This window comes from Drosophila erecta, unplaced genomic scaffold (genome assembly GCF_003286155.1).
Source record: "Drosophila erecta strain 14021-0224.00,06,07 unplaced genomic scaffold, DereRS2 tig00000055-arrow-pilon, whole genome shotgun sequence".
Lineage (NCBI taxonomy): Eukaryota > Metazoa > Arthropoda > Insecta > Diptera > Drosophilidae > Drosophila > Drosophila erecta.
In genome coordinates this window covers 16,917,287-16,943,124 of record NW_020825200.1, presented here as the reverse complement: position 1 = coordinate 16,943,124, position 25,838 = coordinate 16,917,287, and the positions used below count along the sequence as shown (strand labels likewise).

The 25,838-nt window shown below is 44.8% G+C and overlaps 5 protein-coding genes across 13 annotated transcripts; 3 read left to right on the top strand and 2 right to left on the bottom strand.

The window, feature by feature from the left end:
• Positions 1–1,352: 1,352 nt before the first annotated feature.
• On the top strand, positions 1,353–9,715 carry LOC6542011 (CD109 antigen). 6 transcript variants are annotated; one of them, XM_026978628.1, is made up of 8 exons: positions 1,353–1,600; positions 2,209–3,495; positions 3,558–3,819; positions 3,882–4,149; positions 5,359–5,539; positions 7,305–7,483; positions 7,539–8,437; positions 8,509–9,715. In XM_026978628.1, the coding sequence occupies exons 1-8, from the start codon at positions 1,539–1,541 to the stop codon at positions 9,595–9,597; spliced, it is 4,227 nt and encodes a 1,408-aa protein (XP_026834429.1). In that variant the 5' UTR covers positions 1,353–1,538; the 3' UTR covers positions 9,598–9,715. The 6 variants fall into 6 exon arrangements, with proteins under 6 accessions (XP_026834429.1, XP_026834430.1, XP_026834428.1 ...); XM_026978629.1 differs by lacking the exon at positions 5,359–5,539 and adding an exon at positions 4,759–4,912; XM_026978627.1 differs by lacking the exon at positions 5,359–5,539 and adding an exon at positions 6,953–7,139 and having other exon boundaries at positions 8,509–9,713.
• On the bottom strand, positions 9,685–10,948 carry LOC26526451. 4 transcript variants are annotated; one of them, XR_003407765.1, is made up of 3 exons: positions 10,107–10,126; positions 9,947–10,049; positions 9,685–9,868 (listed from the first exon to the last, which is right to left on the bottom strand). XR_003407765.1 is itself a non-coding variant. In XM_026978631.1 (3 exons), the coding sequence occupies exons 1-3, from the start codon at positions 10,865–10,867 to the stop codon at positions 10,016–10,018; spliced, it is 324 nt and encodes a 107-aa protein (XP_026834432.1). In that variant the 5' UTR covers positions 10,868–10,948; the 3' UTR covers positions 9,685–10,015. The 4 variants fall into 4 exon arrangements, 3 of the variants coding, with proteins under 3 accessions (XP_026834432.1, XP_026834433.1, XP_026834434.1); XM_026978631.1 differs by adding an exon at positions 10,706–10,948 and having other exon boundaries at positions 9,685–10,049; positions 10,107–10,234; XM_026978632.1 differs by lacking the exons at positions 9,685–9,868; positions 9,947–10,049 and adding an exon at positions 10,706–10,948 and having other exon boundaries at positions 10,103–10,234.
• A 401-nt stretch (positions 10,949–11,349) lies between these two features.
• Positions 11,350–12,949, top strand: LOC6541579 (zinc carboxypeptidase). Its single transcript, XM_001970142.3, has 5 exons — positions 11,350–11,555; positions 11,607–11,734; positions 11,794–12,184; positions 12,249–12,636; positions 12,696–12,949. Exons 1-5 carry the CDS (start codon positions 11,385–11,387, stop codon positions 12,905–12,907), a joined length of 1,290 nt encoding a protein of 429 aa, XP_001970178.1. The 5' UTR covers positions 11,350–11,384; the 3' UTR covers positions 12,908–12,949.
• A 50-nt stretch (positions 12,950–12,999) lies between these two features.
• Positions 13,000–14,685, top strand: LOC6541771 (zinc carboxypeptidase). The gene is made up of 5 exons (XM_001970141.3): positions 13,000–13,183; positions 13,245–13,381; positions 13,508–13,892; positions 13,957–14,344; positions 14,417–14,685. The coding sequence occupies exons 1-5, from the start codon at positions 13,019–13,021 to the stop codon at positions 14,608–14,610; spliced, it is 1,269 nt and encodes a 422-aa protein (XP_001970177.1). The 5' UTR covers positions 13,000–13,018; the 3' UTR covers positions 14,611–14,685.
• On the bottom strand, positions 14,633–25,351 carry LOC6541780 (myosin-VIIa). Its single transcript, XM_026979180.1, has 10 exons — positions 25,150–25,351; positions 23,261–23,524; positions 22,079–23,200; positions 21,508–22,023; positions 20,374–21,393; positions 18,076–18,285; positions 17,724–18,022; positions 16,132–17,667; positions 15,948–16,071; positions 14,633–15,891 (listed from the first exon to the last, which is right to left on the bottom strand). The coding sequence occupies exons 1-10, from the start codon at positions 25,171–25,173 to the stop codon at positions 14,641–14,643; spliced, it is 6,366 nt and encodes a 2,121-aa protein (XP_026834981.1). The 5' UTR covers positions 25,174–25,351; the 3' UTR covers positions 14,633–14,640.
• Positions 25,352–25,838: the final 487 nt, after the last annotated feature.

Sequence of the window (25,838 nt, the reverse complement as noted above, 5' to 3'; positions counted from 1 at the left end):
AAGGTCCGTTAAGTGCTTTTCTGAGGAAAGATTCGAATCTATATAAGGCCGGTATCAAATCAAGACTGACTAAGTTAGATTTGTTTGCCTGTCTTCCAGCAATTCGAGAGGAAAAGGAAACTTTAGCTTTAATTCTGGTTCCTTAATTCGTGTGTATGATAAATGTTATTGTAAACGTTAAATCACTGCTGAAATAGGAAGATTTTTAGGTTAAACATACCGGAAAAATATTTAAAAATCAGCTTAAATAGGACACAAATTCGATTCGCCACTATTAATAATTTAATTTTTAAATGGTTTCACTTCAGGACCCATCATTTTATAACTTTAAAAGGCTTGTATAGCTACGTGTGAACATTTTTTATCATTACTTCCACAAGAATATCTTCATTTTCCATAGGGCCCACCATTAGGTGGACTTCTTTGAAACTACGTTACCACAAGATTCGGGTATTATACCCGTAGAGTATACTAGATTCGTTGAAAAGTATGTAACAGGTGGAAGGAAGCGTTTCCGACCATATAAATTCTTGATCAGGATCAATAGCGGAGTCTCTCTGTCAGTCTCTCCGTCCATATGAACGTCGAAATCTCAGAAACTATAAAAGCTAGAAAGTGGAGAATTATTATGCAGATTCCACGCAGCGCAAATTTATTAAATGTTGTTGCCAGGCCGACTCTAACATCGACAAGCTGCCACGCCCACATTTTTTACAAATATTTTGAAATTGCTTAATGTTTCTGTTAGTTTTGTAAATTTCTATCGATTTGCCAACAAACTATTTGGCACGGCCAGCCCAACGCCCACAAACTGCTCTAAAGTTTAAGGTTTTTTTCATTTGGTTATTTTTTTTTCTCAATTTCTACCGATATTAAAGAAAATGTTGAAATTTCTCGATCGCACTTCCACTAGCTGGGTAACGGGTACCTGATAGCCGGTAAATAAGCCAGCTCCTTATTCGTTTTGTTTCCTATCAGTTTGAAAGTGTTCCGCTCATTTTTCTATTCTTTTTAACACCAAAAAGAGATACGCAAAGAGATTATCATCAATGACGCAAACAATTAGTTAAATTCTACCGAGTGTGTTTTGGTGTGACGATCTATCAGGTCGCCCATTTTACGCTTGGAGAATTCCCGGAAAAATAATAAAGAGCACTTTGGGAAAGAGAGAGGGAGAGGGAGAGAGAGAGAGAGAGAGAGAGAGAGAGAGAAAGAGAGAGAGAGAGAGAGAGAGAAAGAGAGAGAGAAAGAGAGAGAGAACGAGAGAGAAAGAAAGAGAGAGAGAAAGAGAGAGAGAGCGGCTCTGAGGAGAGATTCGAATCTATATAAGGCCGGCATCAAATCAAGACTGACTCAGTGTGAATCGTCGCTAGCTGGCGATCGGTCGGTTTTCTTGGTCAGATTTGTTTGCCTGTCTTCCAGCAATTCGAGAGACAAAGGAAATACTGTGAAATAATATCAATCAATACTGTTCGGGATCAAAAGTTCGTGAATTAATTTAGTGTAAGAACATCCTTTTGGTCGATTGATCCTGCAATATGTTGAGGATCTTTCTGTGCGGAATTCTTTTACAATACGCCGTGCTAATTAATGCCTCTGGGTGAGTTTTACTGAAAATAAACATATGTATGAAAAACAATTGATCGCTTATCAGTTCCAAAAGTAATGCGCAAGGCGGAGAGGTACATATTATAAAAGGTAACCTGGAGAATATATGACAAGACAAATTGGGATGTTCCCAGGCCACGTATAAAAACTTTTCTGTCTTTCTGATTTTATTGCCGATTCTTTTTAAACCGGTTGGAAAACTACTTTGGTTAATGAGAGAGATAACAGTGCTATAGTCAGTTTTATTTCAATACCTATTTGTGAAAATGAGTTAATTGGCTTCATGCATGAAAGTGAACTTAGTAATTGCCCATAAAAATATTTATATTCACTACCCCCGCTAGTTTCATTATTATTCAAAATTAGATATTACAGATACATATTTATATTGTCGAAATAAGGTGACATGAATAGGTAAGGGCAGTAGTATCTCAGAATTGTTAGGCATCCCCGTCAGAATATTAAAAAGAATCAATCATAGAACAACAGAACTCCATCAGATAATTAATTATCGATAATATACATGAAATTGCAATTAAGTATTCAAAATCCGGTACACAATCATCGTTGTTTAATTAATGAATAATATTTGTTTTGCAGTCTCTATTCGGTGGTGGGGCCTGGTACCCTCCGGTCCAACTCCAAGTACAATGTCGCTGTTTCTGTCCACAAGGCAGATGGGCCAAGCCAGATAAAAGTCAGTCTAAATGGACCCTCCTACAACGAAACGAAGCAAGTCGAACTGCCGCCCATGTCCACACAGAATGTGGAGTTCGAGGTGCCCAAATTGGCCACCGGCAACTATGAACTTACGGCCGAGGGTCTATCCGGTGTTGTGTTTAAGAATTCTACCAAATTGAACTATGCGGATGAGAAGCCATCGGTCTTTGTTCAAACTGATAAGGCAACCTACAAGCCTGCCGATCTGGTTCAATTCCGTATCCTCTTTCTGGACGAGAACACCCGACCTGCCAAAATTGGAAAACCTATATCAGTCATAATCACAGATGGAGCTCAAAACAGAATTAAACAGCTTAGCGACGTCAAGTTGACGAAGGGTGTATATTCTGGTGAGCTTCAGTTGTCCGAGCAGCCTGTTCTGGGCACCTGGAAGATCTCCGTCAGCGTGGATGGTGATAATAAGGAGACCAAGTCCTTTGAGGTTGACAAATATGTCCTGCCGAAGTTCGAGGTCATCGTGGATGCACCCAAGGCCGTGGTCGTTGCAGACAAGGTGATCAGGGCGACGATCCGCGCCAAGTACACATACGGAAAGCCAGTCAAGGGCAAGGCCACAGTGTCCATGGAATCGCGCTATGGATACTTTGGGGGCCTGGGTACGAACGACAAACAGGAGAAAACCATAGACGTCGATGGAAAGGGTCATGTGGAGTTTGACATTACTAGCTGGACCCACGGAAGGTCATACTTACCACCCATTAAACTCTTTGCCGTCGTAACTGAGGAGCTGACTGGTAACAAGCAGAATGCCACTGCCACAGTTATGCTCCACCAACAGCGATACACGATAGAAACATATGAAAGGCCAGACCACTTTGAAAGCAAGAAGTCGTTCATCTATCAGGTTGTGGTGAAGAATGTTGATGGGTCCCCAGTCACGAGCTCTGCGAAGAACGTTAGGATAGGCTTTAGCAATTCGTATAACTATTTTAGTGAGCGAACTCATGCGTCACGCATTAACTTTGAGGCACCTGTGAATGAGAATGGCATTGCCACCTTTAATGTTACGCTGCCCGAAGGCGAAACTGAATATTATCGTATATTTGCATCATTTGATGGGTCAGAGGACAACATCGGTTCCATCTCGAAGTTCTACCCAAGCAGGGTGAGCAGGGAGCCACTTAAGATTCAGGTGAACACCAAAAAGTAAGTAGTTGAATAATTCCATCATGAAGGCCTAGCAAGTATTTGACCTTATGTTATTTTAGGCCTAGACTAGGCGAACAAGTTTCCTTCGATGTCGTCTCGATTGGAGACCTGCCCTATTTCGTATACACCATTGTGGCCAGAGGTAATATTGTACTCAGTGATTACGTGGATGTGCCAGAGGGCCGGAAAACATACTCGGTTAAGTTCACCCCAACATTCAGCATGGTGCCCAAGGCAACGATCTATGTTCATTATGTGTTGAACAACGATCTACACTTCGAGGAGACAACTGTTAACTTCGAGAAGGAGTTTGTTAACTCGGTATGTTTACCCATTCAATGTCCTTTTAAGCTGTAATTAATAATTATCGTTTGCCTATACAGATTGATATTTCGGCTCCAACGAATGCCAAGCCCAGTGAAGAGGTCAAGCTACGGATTAAAACCGATGCCGACTCCTTTGTGGGTCTTCTGGGAGTGGATCAGAGTGTCCTGCTGCTCAAGTCGGGCAATGATCTAAGCCAAGATGAAATCTTCAATAGCCTCAACAAATACCAGACATCAACACCCTCGATGCAAGGCTTTGGACGTTATCCTGGACAAATATCTGGCCTGGTGACGCTAACGAACGCCAACTACATCTACAGTACTGGTAAGAATTAGGATCCTGAAAAGTACGCTTAAGCATTAGCAGGATTATTCCATTGAAATCTTCTAAAAATTGCTGTAGACAAGGGCTTTAAGGAAAGGAACATATTGTTTTCAGCTACATAAGTATGAAATTAGTTGCCATATGCTAACAATAATTGGTCATTATCAGAATTTCTCGATTATGTTGAAGACGATCCGGGAATCTACGCTTTCGAAAAGAGTATTGAAGCAGTGCCTCCAATGGCTGTAATTTCGAATTTCCCCCCTGACACCGGGAATTCCGTTGAGCCCGTAAAGATACGTAAGAACTTTGCCGATGTCTGGATTTGGCAATCGATCGGCCGGAGGTGGGTCACTGGAAATTGACCCCACTTGTTTTGCACCCTAACGCACTGCTATCTCTGTTTTCTTATTTTTATGATTGAGCAAAGGCTATCCAGGCTATCAATGCAAAATTCTACTAATACAACAGCGGAATAATATTATTCTAAAGACATAGTTTGGTTTTTAGGGCGTGTTTCTTGGGCGTGTTTCTTGGGCGTGTCCAATTGCAAATGGGAAAAATACCATCATTCGTATTAATCGAAATTCAATGAAATCAATTTTTTAGCCACAGCAATCGCTGAAAGTCCTGAGTTCCAAGTAGAAGATTCGATTTCATACGACGAAGTGGACGACATTTCTATAAGTTCACCTACAGTAATCGAATTAGTTCGAACGAACTTTGCAGAAGTCTGGATGTGGACAACATCCGTCAACGGGAGGTGGGTTTTAGTTTTTGCACTCTAACATACAGCTTTCTCTGGTTTCATATTTTTATTTTTGGGTAAAATTAATTATCCTTAGAGGCTGTCTAGGCTCCTAACGCAAAATTGTACTAATACGTTAGTGGAAAAATGTCATATTGGGGTTCGAAGGTCTTTTGATTCCGATCGTTGCGGTGAAGTCTGCAGAAGTCTGGATATGGACAACATCGGGAACCGGGAGGTGGGTTCTAGTTTTTCGTGCATGCTCGCTATTAACTTAAAGTTGCTTACTAACGAACCCGGCTAGTCAGTTAGACACTTCTTCAGGGTGGTTAAGGCCTTAGCATTTTAGCAAACACCTACATGCACCAATGATATGTAATACTTTCAAGATCTTTAAAAACTTTGCACTAGATCGTAAGCTATATAAGTCTCTTAATAATCATCATATATCCCCGATGCAGATTTTTATCCAATCTACCCGTTTATGCTTAATGAAGAATTCCCATTAGCATTTTCCCTTGCGGAACCTCAGACAGCCTTAGCGGAAATGGCTGGACCTCCAATTGTAGCTTCATCTCCTAATCAAGCATCGCAGATTCGAAAAGAATTTCCGGAAAACTGGATATTCTACAATGCCGAAAAGTATGACGCATTTCTAACTTTATCCTTAGGTCTTCCCCTTGTGTATAGTGTCTTGGGGTGTCTTTACGATTAACTATCAATGCTCTAACACCTACAGGCTTTGGATTTCGTAGATCAGGTTCAAAATTGTTATCAGGATTATTTCTTAGAATAAACCCGCCTCCATGGACAGTTTTGACTTACAAGCCCTACTCAATAATCCACATATACAGAGACTGAAATCACTTCCGAAATAAAAGTGAAATATTATGCATCTGGCAGAAAGACGAATATTCATTAGACCAGGGATTGGATTCCCACGTCCACTATTTAATCGCGTAACATCTGGTGGATCCTTAGTACAAACCTTCACTTCTGAACCACAGGTTCGAAAAGAGTTTCCGGAAAATTGGATATTTAACAACTTCGAAAAGTATGATACTTGATATTTGATGAATCAAGTCACATTCCTGTATTTGACTAACAAACCCTTACCTTTTGCAACTTAAGATTCATATATTTCATTTACAAGATTGAATGTTATATAAACATAGAATTTGTTAATAGAAAACTGCTTATACTTATAGTCGCAATATGAAAATGACCAAACTTTTTAACGTAATTGGTACAACAGGTCGCCACTTGAAGTTCCCTGATGAAAACCCACGCTTTACAATCTTTGACTCTATGTTTTTTGATCTCACACCAATGGCCTATAGAAGTATGATAAGTCTGGGTCCGAATCGAAAAGAACCCTTCTTAAAACCAACATCCCAACGAACAACAATTCGCAAAGAGTTTCCAGAAACGTGGTTTTTTGAAAAGTAAACAATTTTTTCTATTGTGTTCTGTTTTGTCACCCTGCATGCCTTCATGGCTTAAACATCTGAAATTTTGAAATCAGAATTAAAATGCTTTTCGCGTTTGTAGTTTTCGTGGTCCGCTTTTTGCCAATGCGGCAAAGTATTTTGTTTTAATATTGATATTTTAATATTGCGCAAGAAAAATTAAATTACAAGAAAATTGTTGGTACGTCACAAGTTTTTTGCGCCACGGATATTTTCCAATGTGGCAAGGTATCATTTATTTAGCAATGCCATGAGTCTGCAATGAGTCTTGCGCTGGAAGAGCAAAGTATTCCCAATTGCCAATGTAAATGTAAAATGAAAAATATTTGCAAAAATTCGATATATTCTAAAGGCCACATCTTCCTAGACATCAAGTTTTACGCATTCACCTACCTGAAATATAAATTAGACAAAATTTCGCAGAAACTTGGATCTTCGAGAACAGTTGCCAAATACATATAAAAACGATTTTTCAAAGTTAAATCAGTATAGAACTAAATAGGAATGAAATAATTAACATTTACGTAGAAAATGTTGTTTATAATACTCTATCCATTAAAACAATTCCTATTTTGAATAATTTAAGGCGTAGTAAGGGGTTTTGTCCCCATAATGATGGTCAGTGGAGGAAGACCGGGTTCTCCGAAAATCCAAAAACCTACTCACGTAACGAGTCAACCATCTTCAGAAGCGGAAAACGTCGATAGCAAAATTGGCGTCCGATCCACATTCTTAGAGTCTTGGATTTACGAATTTCAAATTTTCCCGAAAGAGTAATTAGTTTCCGTACTGCTTTTAACGTTTCCCATGCATGTTTATTGTTAACTAACCCTTCACGCCAACCTAATATTTTGTGTGTTTTCGTATAATGTGTATATGCTCATTCGAACCTGTATGAAGTTCCAAAAACTAACCGAATTATGGTCATCTTTATACAGCGTGGGTGAAGAGGGCTTAACCCTGACCAAGAAGATACCGGATACGATCACCTCATGGGTGGTAACGGGTTTCTCCCTTAACCCAACTTCCGGAATTGCTTTAACCAAGAGCCCAAGCAAGATTCGAGTATTCCAGCCCTTCTTTGTGTCCACCAACCTGCCGTACTCCGTAAAGCGAGGTAAGGCAATTGCAATATCAGTATTGAGCATCCTAACAATTGGAAAATATCCAAGGCGAGGTAATTGCGATTCCCGTGGTCATTTTCAACTACCTGGACAAGACCCTTGATGCAGATGTAGTTATGGACAATTCCGATCAGGAGTATGAATTCACCGAGGCCACCAACGAGGTGTTGGAGAAGGCCATCGACGAGGTGCGCCGAGTAAAAAGGGTCACAATACCGGCTAATAGTGGCAAGAGTGTTTCATTTATGATCCGACCGAAGAACGTAGGATTCACAACCCTGAAGATCACAGCCACCTCTGCCTTGGCCGGCGATACTATTCATCAGAAGTTGAAGGTTGAGCCGGAGGGCGTAACCCAGTTCGAAAACCGGGCTGTCTTTATCAACCTCAAGGATCAGCCGGAGATGTCTCAGTCTCTGGAAGCCGAAATTCCCAGCGAGATCGTGCCCCAGTCCGAATTTATAGAGTTCTCTGTGGTTGGTGATCTTCTGGGACCCACGCTCCAGAATCTTGACAATCTGGTGCGCATGCCGTACGGCTGCGGAGAGCAAAACATGGTGAACTTTGTGCCCAACATCCTGGTGCTGAAATACCTGGAGGTCACTGGGCGAAAGCTTCCGTCCGTGGAGTCCAAGGCTAGGAGGTTCCTGGAGATCGGTTACCAGAGGGAACTGACCTACAAGCACAACGATGGTTCCTATAGTGCATTTGGAAAGTCGGACGCTTCGGGGAGCACCTGGCTCACCGCCTATGTTATGCGTTCCTTCCATCAAGCAGGAAGCTACACGGATATCGATCCCAAGGTCGTCAGTGCCGGTCTTGACTTCCTCGTTTCGAAGCAGAAGCAGAGTGGCGAGTTCCCGGAGGTCGGCAAACTCTTCGACAACGCAAATCAAAACCCATTGAGTCTAACTTCGTTCGTCCTGCTGGCTTTCTTCGAGAATCATGTAAGTCACCTAGCTGTCTACTACACACCGATTACGTATTTTGACCAGAGACTTATCCCTTATTGCTTCAGGAACTCACCCCCAAGTACCAAAGTGCCATTGAGAAGGCAGTGCGCTATGTGGCCGAAGAGGCTGACAAGACGGACGACCAGTATTCCTTGGCCATTTCCGCCGTGGCCCTCCAACTGGCCAAGCACCCGCAGGCGGAAAAGGTCATTGCTAAGCTGGAGAGCGTGGCCCGCAACGAAAATGGAGGAATGTGGTGGTCCAAGGCCTCGGAATCGACTGGTGAGGATGGAGGAGTTTTCCATTGGAAACCTCGCAGTAACGAGGTCGAGATCACCTCCTATGTTCTGCTCGCGCTTCTTGAAAAGGATCCGGCTGAGAAGGCGCTGCCCATCATCAAGTGGCTAATATCGCAGCGAAACAGCAACGGAGGATTCTCCTCCACTCAGGACACCGTGATTGGTCTGCAGGCGCTCACGAAATTCGCCTACAAGACGGGCTCTGGCTCAGGCACCATGGACATTGAGTTCTCATCTGCGGCTGAAGCCAATAATACAATCAAGGTTAACCCAGAGAATTCCCTGGTGTTGCAGACCCATGTCCTGCCAAAGAGCACTCGCAAGGTCGACTTTACAGCCAAGGGAACTGGATCTGCCATGGTTCAGCTCTCCTATCGATACAACCTGGCGGAGAAAGAGAAGAAGCCCAGTTTCAAGGTAACTCCCACGGTCAAGGACACGCCCAGTCAGCTACTAGTGGTGGACATCTGCGCCGAGTACGTGCCCTTAGAGGACGCCGACAAGGATAAGGACTCCAACATGGCAGTCATGGAAATCGCCCTGCCCTCAGGGTTTGTTGGTGACGTCGACAGCTTGGGCAAAATCCAGGCTGTGGATCGCGTGATGCGCGTAGAGACCAAGAACTCCGAATCCACGGTGGTGGTCTACTTTGACAGCCTAACTCCCGGGGACGTTCGGTGCCTGCCGGTGGAGGCCTCCAAGGCTCACGCGGTGGCCAAGCAGAAGCCCGCCTCCGTATCTCTCTACGACTACTATGACACGGACCGCAAGGCCACCGAGTACTACCAGGTGAAGAGTTCCCTGTGCGACATCTGCGAGGGCGCCGACTGCGGAGAGGGCTGCAAGAAGGCCTAGGGACGAAGTGGAACGATGACGAAATCCTTTGAGGCAGTACCAAACCCTCCTTTGGAAATTTGAAATAAAAAATAAAAATTGCGAGCATTCAAGTTTAATAAAATTCTTTATGACCACATGGGCATGTCACCAATTGATTAAGAAATGGTAGGTCCCTAAGATATACATAATATGTTTTTGGAATTCTTACAAATCTTACACAAGACCACATAAGATGTGAAGCATACTCGTACCATTGGGCTGCATCATTGATTAGCTTTAATTCTGGTTCCTTAATTCGTGTGTATGATAAATTTTATTGTAAACGTTAAATCACTGCTGAAATAGGAAGATTTTAAGTTAAACATACCGGAAAAATATTTAAAAATCAGCTTAAATAGGACACAAAATAGATTCGCCACTAGTAATAATTTAATTTTCAAATGGTTTCACCTTTGGACTCGTCAATAAGTCTGGAAATAGATTTTACTATTATACAATTCATTACTTTAAAATGCTTTTATACTTACGTCTGAACATTTTTTATTATTACTTCCACAACAATATGTTCCTTTCGCATAACAGCTAGGAAAGAATCCTTTTCAATAGGGCTCACCATTAGGTGGACTTCTTTTAAGCCACGATGCCACAAGTTATACTAGAATATTAAGGCATTATTTGGGTTTTATACCCGTAGAGTAAAAGGGTATACTAGATTCGTTGAAAAGTATGTAACAAATAGAAGGAAGTGTTTCCGACTATATAAAGTATATATCTACTTTATCGGGATCAATAGCCGAGTTGTTCGTCCGTGTAAACGTCGAGATCTCAGGATCTATAAGAGCTAGAAAGTTGAGATTAGGCATGCCACGCCCACACCTTTGAAAAATGTTTTGATATTTTTTAATTTTGTTATTAGATTGTATTGTTATTGTAAATTTGTATCGATTTGATAAATAACTTTTTGCTACGCAAAAACCGGCCAAACGGGCCCAATTTCTACCGATATTCCAGATAATTATGAAATGCCTCGTTCCACTGCCTGAGTAACGGGTATCTGATAGTCGGGAAACTCTAATATAGCATTCTCCATTGTTTTTCCACTGAATTCCACTTAATTAATACTCACATTGTCTGGATCTTCCAGCAGTCGATCGATAACCTGTTGATCCGATCGAGTTTCAATGAAAACCTTGTATACTGAATACTTTTCATAGGAACGGGGTGTTGGAGCGGATGAGCTACTTTTCCAAGCAGTTATTAATAGTATCATTACAACCAGCGGGCGCATCTTGAATAAACTGAATATATAAGCTGCTTTAGTAATATTTACAGACAGCTGTGCTTTTCAAGACGGAAAAGAGTGATAAGAATGAAGCTACAGACACTTCTGTGTTTAAATAAAGCTGTTCTGAAAACATTCTAGCAATATAATTTATTATTATTCATAAGGAAATATATTTTCTGCGGAATGTGACCTCATTATGCAGAGTCATGAGCACGTTGATTACAAGAAAGCAAGAAATTATATATGTATATTACGCTCTTTAGTCCAATAAGATTGCTATTTCTGAATTACTGCCTCAATTTCATTTAAGATACGTGTTCTATCAATTAGAAATTATGCATATGTTAACGGTCAGTTGTGTGAAACTGATAAGGCTACCAATGCGGTTTTATAGGTCGTTAACAGTGCGCTCCTGTGCTACTATCTTTACAATCCGATTATGAACCGATCGATATAGCAAACGTCTGGGTTTTCATTTGAACGGAATAGGTAGTCGGTTTCCGCATTCTCAGCAATAAGCATGACATTGGTTACTTTACCTTTAGTACTGGCACTGGTAGTCTTGGTGCAAGGAGCAAGCTTTGGCCAGGACGAAAGACTGCGCTATGACAACTACTCGGTGTATAAGGTCAAGTTTGAAACCCGAGAGCAGAGAAGTGTCCTGAGAAAGCTTGTGGAGGATCGGGAAAATGTATGTCAGCACAAAGTATCATCATAACCAAGTCCTTACATTTCCATTCAGTTCAGGCTGTGGCACGAAGCCAAGGATGAGCTACACCTGATGGTGAGTCCAGGTGCGTTTGGCGAACTCGGAACTGAGCTTCAGAAGACCAATACCACTGCGGAGCTCTTTATCAGCAATGTGCAGGAGTGAGTAAAGTGTTAGTATTGACTGTGAATTTTCAGGAAATTGAAAGAGTATTCTTCAGGCTCATCGATACGGAGGATGCTGCCAATCGGAAAGCCAGCAGAGATGGTTCCTTTGGCTGGACTAAGTACAATTCTCTAGCGGAAATCTATGCGTGGCTGGACGATATACTAGCCGCTTATCCAGCGATAACAGAGAGTTTTGAAGTGGGTCAATCGTACGAGGGCCGCACCATCCGGGGCATAAAGATCTCCTACAAGTCGAATAACCCTGGAGTGCTTATCGAGTCCAATATACACGCAAGGGAGTGGATCACCTCCGCCACAGCCACCTGGTTGATTAACGAATTCCTTACCTCCACGGATAAATTAGTGAGGGATCTTGCCGAGAATCACGACTGGTATATAGTGCCAGTGCTGAATGTCGACGGCTTTGTGTATACTCATGAAAAGGTACTTGCACATTTATTTATACTAGACACGTGGCTGTTTACAGCTAAGATAACATACTTTATAGGATCGCATGTGGCGAAAGACCCGTCAACCCTCCGAAATTTCCAGTTGTATCGGAGCAGACCCCAACCGAAACTACGATTCGCATTGGATGGAGAACGATGGAGCTTCCTCGAACCCCTGCGCCGAGGACTACGGTGGACCCAAGCCCTTTTCTGAGCCTGAAATCCAGGCCATGTCTGAGTTTGTGATCAGCATCAAGGACAAAATCAATGTCTTGCTCGCGTTCCACTCGTATAGCCAGCTTTTGCTCTCCCCCTACGGACACACCAAAGAAGAGTTTCCGCCCAACTTTGATGATATGATGGAAGTTGCCCAAGCCTATGGAGATGCAGTCGAGAGCCTGCCCTATGGAACTGTCTACAGATACGGCTCAGCGGCCGGCATTCTGTGTAAGTTTTTGTGCAGCCGATTGTATTTGCATGGACACATACTTAAATTACTCCCGTAGATCCTGCGTCTGGAGCCACCATAGATTGGGCATACAATGAACAAGGGGTGCAGATATCGTATACCATTGAGTTTAGGGACACCGGTCGCTATGGTTTCATCCTGCCCCCGGTGCACATTGTTCCGAACGCAGAGGAGGCATTAATCGGAATTACTGCCCTATTAGAAAAGTGTAAAGACCTGGGTTATCTTGGCCTTAAGACCGGCCTGTAAGTGCTGGGGAAATTCAATGGGCAATAAATCAATAAAGATTAACTGCAGATAATCACCGTGTTATGTTTCCTAATCACGAGGCCGTCGGCAGAATTTCAGTCTTTGCCCAAAATGCGTCTGCTTTGGTTGCTTGCCACGGTGGTGGCTCTAACAAGTGCTGGGATCCTTAAGGACACTCCCAAAGAGCGTTATGATAACTTCAGGGTATACAAGCTCTCCATACAGAACAAAATCCAGTTGGCTGTGATCGAGAAGATTGGCGAGCTGACGAATAAGGTTAGTTATTCACTGCCCAGCATTAGATATGTCTTCACTATATATATTCCTTGGTGTTTAGTACAATGTTTGGAAGGAGTACGACGAGCGTAGTAAGCAGGTTGATATTATGGTCAGTCCTGGAGAACTAAACCACTTTCAGGAGCTTCTTAAATTCAATAATATCAGCAGCGAGCTCATGATCGAGAATGTCCAGGAGTAAGTATTGGAATGCGACACAGCGTACGGGTTAATGCCACTCGAGTCGATTAGCCCGCTCGATTAGCTAACCATTAGTGCGTGCTCACTGGGGGCCATAAAGTTAACGATCGGATCCCCATTTAGCCGTATCGACGAGGAGCAAGTCACGCCGACTGCAGATAGCGCCACCTTTGGCTGGACGAAGTACTACGAGCTGGAGGAGATTGAGGCCTGGCTGGACGAGATTCTGAACGCATATCCCTCGGTGACCGAGGAGTTCATCGTTGGCAAGTCCTACGAGGGCCGAACCATCAGAGGCATCAAGATCTCTCACAAGGCTGGCAATCCTGGCATTTTCATCGAGTCCAACGTCCATGCCAGAGAGTGGATAACTTCGGCCAGTGCTACGTGGTTCATCAATCAGCTGTTGACCTCAAAGGATGCCGATGTGCGGAGTCTGGCCGATAACTACGATTGGCACATATTACCCGTGTTCAATGTAGATGGCTTTGAGTACTCACACAAGAAGGTGAGTGTATGCGTGCACTGATGATGATGTATATTATATATATTTCAAATATATGCGATTACAGGACCGTATGTGGCGCAAGACACGTCAGCCACATGCCACGAGTGCCTGCATTGGAGCTGACGCCAATCGGAACTTTGACTCCCATTGGCTGGAGAACAATGGCGCCTCCAGCAATCCCTGCAGTGAGACTTTTGCTGGGGACGCCCCAGGATCTGAGCCCGAAGCCAAGGCCCTGGTCGAGTATCTGACGAAAATCCAGGACGAAATCAGTGTGTACATATCCTTCCACTCATATGGACAGTACCTGCTGTCGCCCTACGGACATACCAAGGAGGAGTTCCCAGAAAACTACGATGATATCCTGACAATTGGCAAGGCTTTTGCCGATGCTATTGAAGCACTGCCATACGGAACTGTCTACCAGTATGGCTCCACAGCTGACGTGCTTTGTAAGTATTGCTTTAATCAAACTAGTTAGGTGCTAAATAATACTAATTACGTAAATATGACGCTTCAAACAGACGTGGCCACTGGAACCTCCGTGGACTGGGTGTTTAACGAGCTGGGCAAGAAGATCGGCTACACAATCGAGTACCGTGATAAGGGACGCTACGGCTTTATCCTGCCACCAGTGCAGATCATACCCAACTGTGAGGAGCTAATGGTCGGAATGCTGGCCTTGATTGACAAGACCAAGGAGTTGGGTTACTTGTGAAAGCACGATTTATTTGGCCCGATTAAATGGTTATTCGTGTTCATGAAAGTACCTCACATATGAGGCCAGCAAGTCGTCCATTTTGTATCCTTGGGTGGTGCTGCACAGCAGCTTGGAGGCTCCGATCATGTTACCGAACCGAATGTGGAAGTGGCTCTTGCCTGAGCTCCAAATGCCCAACTGGGAGTATTCGTAGCTGCGCAGGATCTCCTTAGTTAGCGGATCCAGCAGATGGAAACCTGTGCTGTTGATTGCGATTAAAAGCGTTTCCGGAAGGGCATCGTCATTTTGTTGCTTCACCACAAAGAATGTGGAGCCGAAGCAAGCGAAATGGGAGAGCTCTTGGAGAAACACCAGCTTAGCGTGCTCCTCGGTCAAATGATCGCGGTGGACTTTTGGCAGGATCTGCTGCCTCCATTCGGCCACCGTTTGCAGCGGAATAATATCTTCGGGAATTAGCCGTGGCAGCACTTCGGGCAGTCGCTGCAAGCTAACATCATGATCTGCACTGTACACCAGAACTGCCAGACGCGAGGCCTGCTCGCAATCGATGGGATAGTAGCCCTTCAAGTACTTGTGCAGCTCCTGAGGATAGCTGAAGATCACGTCTCCATTGAGGTCCTCCCCTGGTTGGTTGTTTAGCCATAACTTCCTCATGAAGTGCAGTTGATAGTGGCCGTCGGATATGGAGCGTATGGTCTTCTGCTGCCTTAGCCAGTGGATGAGTTGAGTGATGAAATCGAAAACAAACTCCTCCTCCGGCATCGCATAAACCCTGTCGCCCGTCTTCAAAAAAATACTGTAGCCCACTGGCGACTTGAGCACCAATCTCTGGGCTATATCCGCTATGAGCTCTGCTCCCCGGGTGTGCGATTCAATCTCGAAAGCCTCAACAGTATCATCGGGGAAATATATCTTGTGGTAGATGTGCAGGCAGCGCTGCTGGATTCCCTCAACCTCAATGAGGTGTGGAGCCTGTTTTCGCTGGCCCTGAGTCAAGGATCGCTTCAGGCGCTTCAGGCAGGCATCGGCGAGGGCGTCAGCACGCATGCGCAGTAGAATGATCAGCTCCCGCATGACCAGGACACTGGGAGCCACCAGGCCCGTAACCAGGTACAGCAGGTCCCAGCCCCGCTTCTCGCTTTCACCGGATGGATTGTCGCTCAGTTGCTTCATCAGCTGGCAGTAGAGCTCGTCACACATCAGCGGATGTTGCAGCGCTGGCTGGAAGATGAGGTCCGTGTTGACCGGCAGATTGCTCCTTGCTATGTCGCCCATGTACTGTATGTTCAGAACGTACTGGTTATAGGTACTACACATGGATCTTATACTCCTACCTTTAGAATGTGATGATGCATAACCAATGCCTGCTGGAACAGTGGCGGTACCTTCACAACAGCCTTGAGCAGAGGCGCCTTCAGAGGCTCAGGAGAAAACTTTGATAGTGGAGCCTTATCGGAGCTAAAAAAACAAAAGAAAGAAATGGTTGAAAGAAATGCTTCAGTAACTTGTTTTACTCACTCCAATGGCTCCCTAAACTGGCTCTCGACCAGCAAAGATATATTGTGCTGACGACGACGGGAGTAGTTGGCTCTAGGCGTGGGTTTCGGGGGCTCTTCAAATCGGCCCTCCCGGAGAATGTCTTGTAGTTTTTCACTCGGCTTGGAGAGGGTTGCCAAAACGCGAACATTTCCAGCAGCAAACTGACCCCAGTGGCCATTGACACATCCCCTGTAGCAGTCTTGTGCATCACCAGCCATTACTTGGGCGCCAGTCACACCTGCCTCGAACTCGATGAGGTCACCGGGGGATAGCACCAGACCATCCTCTAGATCCCCCTCCACGACCTGATCGAGGGCTACTCCGTAGCTGGAACGCTGGCGCAGATTATCCAGCATATAGTTTATCACCTCGTTGGCATCCTGAGCTGCGCTGCACTGCAGCACAAAATTGACGTGTTGGAAGGTCATAACATGCAGTTTATCATCGGGTTCCACGTGCACTTTCAGCACCTCGCTGAAACAACAGGAAGCCAGCACCTGCTCCGTTTCGTCGATGAGGAAGAGGCCAGTGGAATTGATGCCCAGCATAAGGTCATCGCTCTGGAGTTTTGGTCCCTCTTTGCGCACCACTTCAAACAGTCGGGAGTGCCTCATGGGCCAGGAGAGATGAGCAAATAGGCAAATGTCCTCCTTGGCTCTCTTCTGGGCCTCCAATAGCAGGTCCTTCCCTTCCTCCTTGACATAGGAGCTCTTCTCGTATGTGGCAGCTATTAGGCGACTCCAGTTCTCAATGGCCCGCTCGCCGGGAGCCAGAAGATCGCTTGGGACAAATGCTGTGATCTCCGATGGCTTTAATCGCGGGATCTGCCCAGGTCCATGTTCTACAAAGCAGGCCAGAGCACACACCATTGCTATGTCCTTCTCGGAGCGACAGCGATACTCTCCGCACCGCAAGCCGTTCAGAATTTGCTTGTATATAAGTTGGGTGGCCTGGGGGTCCACCGAGGGATCGTACCAGGTGGCAAACATTTCCTTCCGCAGATACAGTTTCCAAGGTGCATCCAGCTGGCGTTGCTCGCACTCCGAAATAGCATCTAGGACATGTTCCTGACCTGCTCCCAGCGGCATAAGCTTTCCATTCAGTGACAGCACCAATCCAAAGCCGAAGGTGTCGGTCAGCCCCATGCCCTGACACAGTTGATGCACTGCCTCTCGGGCTGTACTGGCCGCATCCACCTGCAATCTCCTCTGCTGTCCATCCATCAGGTGAATGTCCAGCTTGAGCGGCTGGCGACCGCGGATGGCGTGGAGCTCGAACAAGGAGGGTGGCTGGCAGCGTGGTCCATTCACCAGGGTTCGCTCCAATCGCTGCAGGCAAGGAGTGGCCTGCAGTTGCGCAGTTCCCTGTTTCATGAAGCTGCGCAAGTGTGGCTCAAACTCCTTGCTGGGTGGAAAGCAGCTGAGGCATAGCGACAGGAGCAACCAGCCACGGGAGTAGGAGCTCCGACTCGGGTTGAGATATAGCTGCTTGCAGATCTGGGCCAGGATTTCGTCTCTGCAACGATGTTTTATTAGGCTGCGTGCGAAAGAAGATTCCAGCTTCCAACATACCGTAAGCTGTGCTTCACTATACCGTGACCTATGATGAAGTGAAGTTTCTCCAGGTGGCTTGTGGGAGCGTTGAGCCAGTGCTGATAGAACTCCTGGGCTTCCTTTTCAGCATTAGCCAGTGGCTTTGGGCCACGTCTTTGGGACTGACGCACAAACAAGCGGGGCTTATAGGAATTAGCAGTGTCCAAGAGGCTCGTCAAGTCACTCATCAGGTTTTCGTTATCGGATGAGTGGAGAGAAGGCGAGGAAACAACATCCGGCAAGTCGCCCATGAAGCGGAGTATAGTCAACCAAATGGCCTACAATTAAATGTAAGTACTACTGGTATTTGTACCCACTTTCCAGGACCTACCTTCGAGGCCATCTCATCAAGGGGCTGCTCATGTTTAAGCAAAGATTTCTTCAGAGCTTTTCTTTCGTGCTGCGCGGTGGCGCCACCGCCGAAGTAAGTTGCAGCATATTTCAGGTAACTAAAGTCGGAGGTGTCAATGTTATTCGGCACCGATTTGGGTAGGCGTATTGTGTCTCCAGAAGAGAGGTTGTTGAGTTTTCTCAAGGCTGCCTGCAAATAGTAATAATAATGCGTTATTTACAGGGTAAACAAAGTGTCAAACACCTATACAAACTACATTCACTCTCTGTAGCTTCGATCTCTTATACCAGCTACGAGCACACAGTTTATAATTCTGCCGTACTTAATATTTCGACACCTGTAATCTGAGTGCCACTTATCGAAGGTGCTTTGCTCGTAAGCTTTTATAAATATAAACTGGCCAGTGAGGAATTGCGACTAGTGGTAGTACTGGTATGCTGCACCCGAAGATATGCCCTCGCGATAAGGACGGCGGCGATTATTTACGATCCCGTTTTATTTCATTTATCATTTGGTATTTGTTTTAAACTTCTGCCGCCACCTGATAGCGATGGTGTTGGCCACGCTTCGAAAAACTCAGGCCTCACCGCGAAAATTTGTTTTGCCCTCATTTAGTTAGTGACTAAAGACGACACGACATGGATCTGCGTTCTAAGAAATGGTTGGACGAGGAAAATTCTTCAAAATTTTGCTAAATAAAAATACATTTGGGGCTGGTGGGCGCGGATGGTTTTATTTATATTCTGGCGGAAAACCTTTTTAGCCATGGCCTATACAATCGCTCCGAGGTTAAGTAATGTTGGCATTTTTGTTAAGGGAAACCCCCTAAAAAACTATCTTTCTAGAGGAAATATAAACGACAAGGTAAGGAAATTGGCTCATAAATTAGCTTCCTGGTAATCTCAGTTTATGGTGTTCTTAAAATGTTCCATACGAGAAATAAAGATCTTAAGTGGTCCTCTTAAAAAGAGTCTCTAAATAAGCGGTCCTCTTAAAAAGAGGCTCTAAATAGACTTTGAATTAATACATTTAAAATTATGCAATAAAATAGTAATTAACCTCTGCTGGCATTGAACGAGATCACTTTTTAACAATTTTAATGTGTTAATTTCTTCAAATAAAAATCGTGCAAACCTCCAGAACTTTATATAAAACAAGGCATAATAATCAGGTAGGTCTAAGGAATCGCCAAAATAAAATCGCTTGGGTGTCTACCTATTGAAGGAAATTTATTTAATCTAGTCAAGATAGCATTTAAATGCCCTTGTAAGCCGTTTGGACTATTCATGCCCACTGTCATATTATAATAGGTAAGTACTGATGACTCAAGCTCCTCGACTTTTTCAAGTATTATGGTGAAAAGCAATCCGAAAGTGCGGATATGAGGTGGGACGCTCACTGGACGTGGACATAAAGCACAAAAGCCGGATTGGGGAGTTCGACCTTAACCCAAAGCAAACAACCACAACCAACGCAGACGAGTAAATACACTAACGAAATGCGAATTGATGTCTATAGTTGCCTTAGAGAGTTTTATTTACAGAGTTTAATAAATATGATACATTTAGAAGTAAGGAAAATGTAACAAAACGCAATCACAAGCCAAGATATATGTTTTTATATACAAGCCGCCGTTTACTGCACTTATGTATTAGATTTGTACATTGAAAAGGAACCCAACAGAATCAATACGATTGGTTGAATTTGAAGCCAAAGCTAACCTATGTCGTTGGACTGGACAAAACTCTGGAAGCGTACTGATCAGTATGTGGGCACTATTCGTTTGAAAATAAAGTCAAATCGATAATATCGTATAGTCATTAGAGATATGGTTTGGTGCCATTAGCAAAGAAAATATTTTTATACGACTTGGATGATGTTGCATAGGCTTTTTAGCAAGTGTACATGTTCTTTTGACTGAATTTATGATGATTTATTTACAGATTTGCGTGGATAGTTGTAAGAAAAAAGTTCAAAACGCTTTTAAAGACCTTAACTAATAGTACTGATCATGAACACTATTAGGAGTGTAAACTGGCCAGCTCCAGCCGCAATAGTATTAGCCATAGCTACGAGGGTCTAGTTTGTTCGGATCTGTTCCAGTCCCAGCCTGATTCGCTACTAGAGGCGGGTCTGGTTGACAATCTTCCGAGGCGCCGCCTCATAATAGTTGACCGGGCGGGAAAGGAGCTTGGTGGGCACATCTCTGCGCAGGCGCAATGCCTGCTCGAACATCATAGACTTCTCTTTGACATTCGGCCCCAGAGGACCACTCACATCGGGTTCATCGTTCAGGAAGCGGAACACGTCATCCACCATTTGCTTGGAGGACTCCACATCAATGGGTCCAGGAGTCTCGGGAATAGCATTAATTCTGGTGGCGGCACTTGCCGGTCGAGTGGGTAGTGGGGCAGCTACTATCAGTGTGGTGGGTGGTGGTGGCAGGGAGTTGCGGGCTTGAAGGGTTGGAGCCTTGGGCGCCTCTGGCTTGACGGGCTTAGATCTCCTCTTTTGCTGCACTGCAGCCATGGCCACGGCGTTCCGAGCGGCTGCCTCGGCCTTGAGCCTCTGCTCCTCCTTCAATTGCTTTTCCTGCTGATCTCTCTGTTCTTTCTCCCGCTGCTCCTTCAGTTGCTGCAGTCTCAGCAGTTCCTCTGCCTCCTTCATCTTGGCCAGCCTCAGCAACTCCTCCTTCTTCAGCTGTTGCTGCTTTCGCCTCTCCAGCAACTTTTCCTGGAAGTCCTTGCGTACCAAGTACCCCCGACTCAAGGCCTGCAGTTTTATGGTTCGACATCTGACCATTGTGAACTTGGTGCTCAGCTGCTGGGCAGCTATGCAGGCTCCCAGGCGATGGAATCCCTGCCGCATTAGCTGGTACTTACGACGCTGCAGTCGACCCCGCCAATATCTCTGCACCGTAATAATGGCCTCGCGGTATCTCTTCAGATAACGTCGGAACAAGACTCGTCTGATGCCTCGCTGGATGGTCACGATGCTCTTGAGCATCACCTGGGACCGCTGCAGTTCCAGACTGGCGTCGTCCTCGTCGCGCAGGAACAGCTTGGTTTTTCCGTACTGGCGGTCGGAGTCAGCAGGTAGGGCCACCTCACAGATCTGCCGCGCCACCTTCCGGCAGTCACATTGCTCCAAAGGTCCCACCGGCGGCACCAGGAGGCGGTATCTTTCCACGAAGGCGCGGTAGGCGTGGCGGATCGGGTAGCCCGCCCTTCGAATGCGCGCCGTCTCCATCATTCCTGAGTAGCGCAACTGTCGCACACACAGCTCCTTGTCAAAGTTCTAAGGGAAGAGTACCATCAGTATATTAGAACTTGGGAAGGTTAAAAATGGAGCTCACACTAAATAATTATACTACATCCTGGAACAAAACTATTTGAAAACTATTACACTCACACTTGGTTCCTTGTATTCATTGGGCTTGATGCAACGGATAAAGTAGGGATGTGCCTGCGACAAAGTGCGCATCAGCATGTCCAGGGAGTTCCTGAACTTCACGCACAAAGTGGGCTGCTTCTTGGCCGTATCCATGGGCATTTCACGAGGGAATATGTCCACCAGATACTTATTGGCAGATCGCTGCACCAGACCCCTGAGATCTCCGCTGAATGAATCCCTGTTCTTTTCGAGGAAGCCCAGTGGATTGTACATCACCACGCCGGCATAGTGACGGATGCCGAACAGAGACGTTTGGGTGGTTTTTCCTTTCACGTAAATGGATCGATTGCCATGCTGCACATGTAGCTTTTCGAGCAGAGTTTGATCGGTGCCCTTGGGAAACTTGGACTCGTCGTCAATAAGGGACATCAAATTCATGGGTTTCATGCCAATCAGGTCCAGGATTTGCTGATTATCCTGGAACTCAATGTGCTGCCAGTTGATATGCTCGTTCTGGTACTCATCCTGCTCCATCTGCGGGTCGCTTTTGGTTAGTAACGTTAGAACCTAGTTTATTTTGATCACTTACCTTGAAGATATGTCCCACGAAAAATTGCTGTAGGTTTTCGTTGGCGTAGTTGATGCACAGTTGCTCAAAGCTGTTATTGTCGAAATTCTCGAACCCAAAGATATCAAGCACACCTATGCTATTCATGGGCTGATCCACTTGCTTGTTTATAGTCTCGTTGATTCTTCGCACAATGCGCACAAAAATTCCGTCGTACAATGACTTTACAAAGGCGTCTCGACCCTCAATAGCCGCTTCCTTGGACAAACTGGTGGTCACATGCTCACCATGCACAAAGATCGTTCTCTGCGTAAGAGCAGTATTCAGAGCAGATATGGGTACTCCTAGTAATTGCGCCACTCTCTGCAGGTTTGGTGTGTCGTCAATCTCAGCGGTAGCCAGATTGGCCACCTCGGTGGCCGTGAATCTAAGGTTTCCCAGGTGCAAAATAGCCGCCAATAAACTAAGAATGCTCCACACTTCCTCTGGCTTGAATGAAAGCACCTTCATGGCCGCTCGGATATCGGCAAAATCCTTGGCATCTCCTCTTCCGGGCAGAGTAAAGCATCCTCCTTGGGCCAGGTAATGGTACTGACTCGGCGATTGCTCCTGCAGCTTGAGGCGCTCTCTCTCCGGAGCCGAAAGTCCCGCCAACATGCAGTAGAAAATGTGATAGTTGCGTTCATCGCGACTCTGGAAAACTATTCGCGATTTTTCCAGCAGATACTGCTGGATTCTAGCGCCCTGAATAGCGCCCTGTGGCGTGAACCTGATCTCGATGTACTTGCCGAACCTCGAGGAGTTGTCATTCCGTACAGTCTTGGCATTGCCAAAAGCCTCCATAATGGGATTGGCCTCCAGAATTTGCTGCTCGATCCACGAGTGCTTGCCACTAATCGCGGCCAGATACTGAAGGATCAGCTTGGTGCTCTCCGTCTTCCCGGCTCCTGACTCCCCGCTGATCACCACACACTGGTTCTCCTTGAGTCTTTGCAGTCTTTGAAAGGCATTGTCACTAATGGCGAAAATGTGAGGGGGTAAGTCAGCGAGGGCCTTATTCCGGTAGAGCTGTATCTCGCGGTTCGTGTAGATGGGCAGAATCTGGTAGGGATTGATGGCCACCAGCATGGAGCCTGTGTAGGTCTGCAAGTATGTAAGCAGAGTTAGCCAGGCAACTTAGTAAGTAAATACTGGCATACTCACATAAATTAATTGCTTGGCATATCGGTTCTGCAGGTTCCTCAGTATAGTGTACTCCTGTAAGTCTCCCAAAGTGATCATATCCTCCACATCCTCCTGCGAGGTGATGTGCATGGCCTTCAGGACATCCCCCGCCGGCACCCAGAACTGCTTGTTCCGGTCATCGCAAACTAGGGTCTGCGTTTTCTCCGTTCGCACAATTCGAGCCCCAAAGGGCACTGCGAATTCGCTGGTGGTATTTTGCGGCTTCACCCACACATACTCGCCCTGTTTTAAGGACAGCAAAAAATAATGAGATTAAAGTCATGGAAATCAATTAATTATCATCAGAATCTAACATGCCCAATATCAACCCGTGGCAATTCAAAACGTTTTATTGGTAACTGGTAGTGGGTCATATCTCAATGTAAATACTGATAAGACCATATTACATTGAGCGGTAATTCAACATTGGAAGTTTATAAATTTAAATTCCCGACTGTCCATAAAGTGAGCAATAAAGCCTGGAAACTAAACAGAGGCTTATCTGGATATGACACTTTTATTAGGGCAGCGGTCAACGACAGCCAACTTCATTATTGAAATAAAATCGAACTAAGAAACTTCGAAGAGAAGAAATGTGTGCAATGCGTTGTAAGGTAATTTACCCGTGGGACTCTGAAATATCCAATAAAACATAGATCTATTTTATAGCTGTGCCACACCCAAAGGAATTTCAAAGACTTTGCTTTGTCTGCTTTATATAAATTGCTTAGAAATAGGCGAATAAATAAGGGTAATGAAAGCAAACGGTAGCCAACATTTGCAAATAAAAGTAGTTGTTGCCGGGCGTTATCTTATCGGCGGAATGCCGATACACAAAAAGGTTTTATCGGCATTTTGGAATTAAACTGTGCAGAGAAGAAGACTACATGACATGGCAGCCAAACAAGTAATAATTGCTAAAAAACGTAGGGGTCATCACGAAGTGCATACATTTTTAAAATACATTTAAGCTATGTAAGCTATGTAATTCGATTTTTGGTATCGATCTTCTACGACATGGCTTATCTACCTCAAGATAAGATTAAAGACCAATAGAAGCCAAATCAGTTGATGTCACCCATTACCTATTTTCCAAACATGACATGAGCACCTGCAATAAAAAATCGATCTATTTGTAATTTAGAACTTTCCTTTAGCCATAAATACTGCCTTAAAATCAGTCGCTTATACTGAAGCGTTCGACCATGAGATCACCTCTTAAGCAATGAGTCATAATTGCGAGTTCTCAAAAATAATTTAACCATTAGTCGGCTCGGCTAATGGTTGAATTTTTCATGTTCAGTGGAATTAGAAAATACAAACAAAAGCAGACTGATAAGACAAAACTAATCAAGCGCAATGCATTTTAAATTAAGTTGTTTCGAGTTTACTTAGGCCAAAGTGTTTTAATAGGCTTTTCCTATCTCTGTTCCTGGAGCGACTAAATTCAGTCGATAATTGGCCTAGATTTCGATAAGAAATTGGCTCCGAGAGGAAGTATACGGAATTTATAAAGTGTTATTTTCGGTTGTATTTTGCAAATCAAACTCGAGACACTTTTGAGCCCGTGACGGACACAATCTTCTGTTAGGCTACCTGCTCGTAAATACTTTATGCCCATAATCACATGTATTACTACATTCCAATTAACACCCCACGTGTAGGCGAGTGTAGGTGATAACAGAAGGGAAGTTTAAAATTAAAATGAGACCCATGATGGGCGTAAAGCAGAGCCCTGCCAAAGAAATGTGATAAAACGATACGGTTATCATAGTAATTTTCTGATAACCAGAGCGAATGGATGGGAAAAATTGCCACGACAACTAGGAAGTCGAGCTATACGCGTTGGTTTTAAGATTCGCACTTACATGTTGCCGCACAAATTCGGACATGGCTGGTTGTTTTGGCCCGGCCAATTTCACTTCACCCCACTTCACAGACACACGCGCCGTCGACGGTTCTTAATTGGCAAATATTTGCCCAAAGATTTCGGTTCTGTTGCCACAGCCGCTTTAAATCGAAGTTTTCTGTAGTTCTGTTCGGTTCGGAGTCTCGCAAACGTCTGGGCTCTGTTTAACGGGGCCCTCGAACGCTTCGGCTGGCGAAGTGAGTATTGCCAACTGTTATCTCGCCTGATAATGAATATTGAATGCTTTTTGGAAGCCCTTATCGTCCCTGTCTCCATATGGCGCGCTCTCAGCGCAGTTTAAATTCGGCTTCCAAGGGACATGCCGTTGCTCACCACACCTCATGCATTGTGCATACGTCATGATTAGCCGTATAACCGTGTATCTCACGAATCGCTGCTTATCTAGCACATTGGCTTAAATGCGAGTTTCACATAACTGACCCTGACCATGAGTCATGTGATGGATCATGAGTGTTGCGTACCCCGTGGATAACGCAGGCTAATAAAAATTGAATGCAATCTGAAGTACCTGGCCATGAGGGGTTGCAGATGGCCAGAGTCATTTTATTGCGATTCGGGGAAAGTACCAATATGTGCTATTAGAAAACATATCATATTGCTTCGAATTGGCTTTAGCAGGAAGAGATT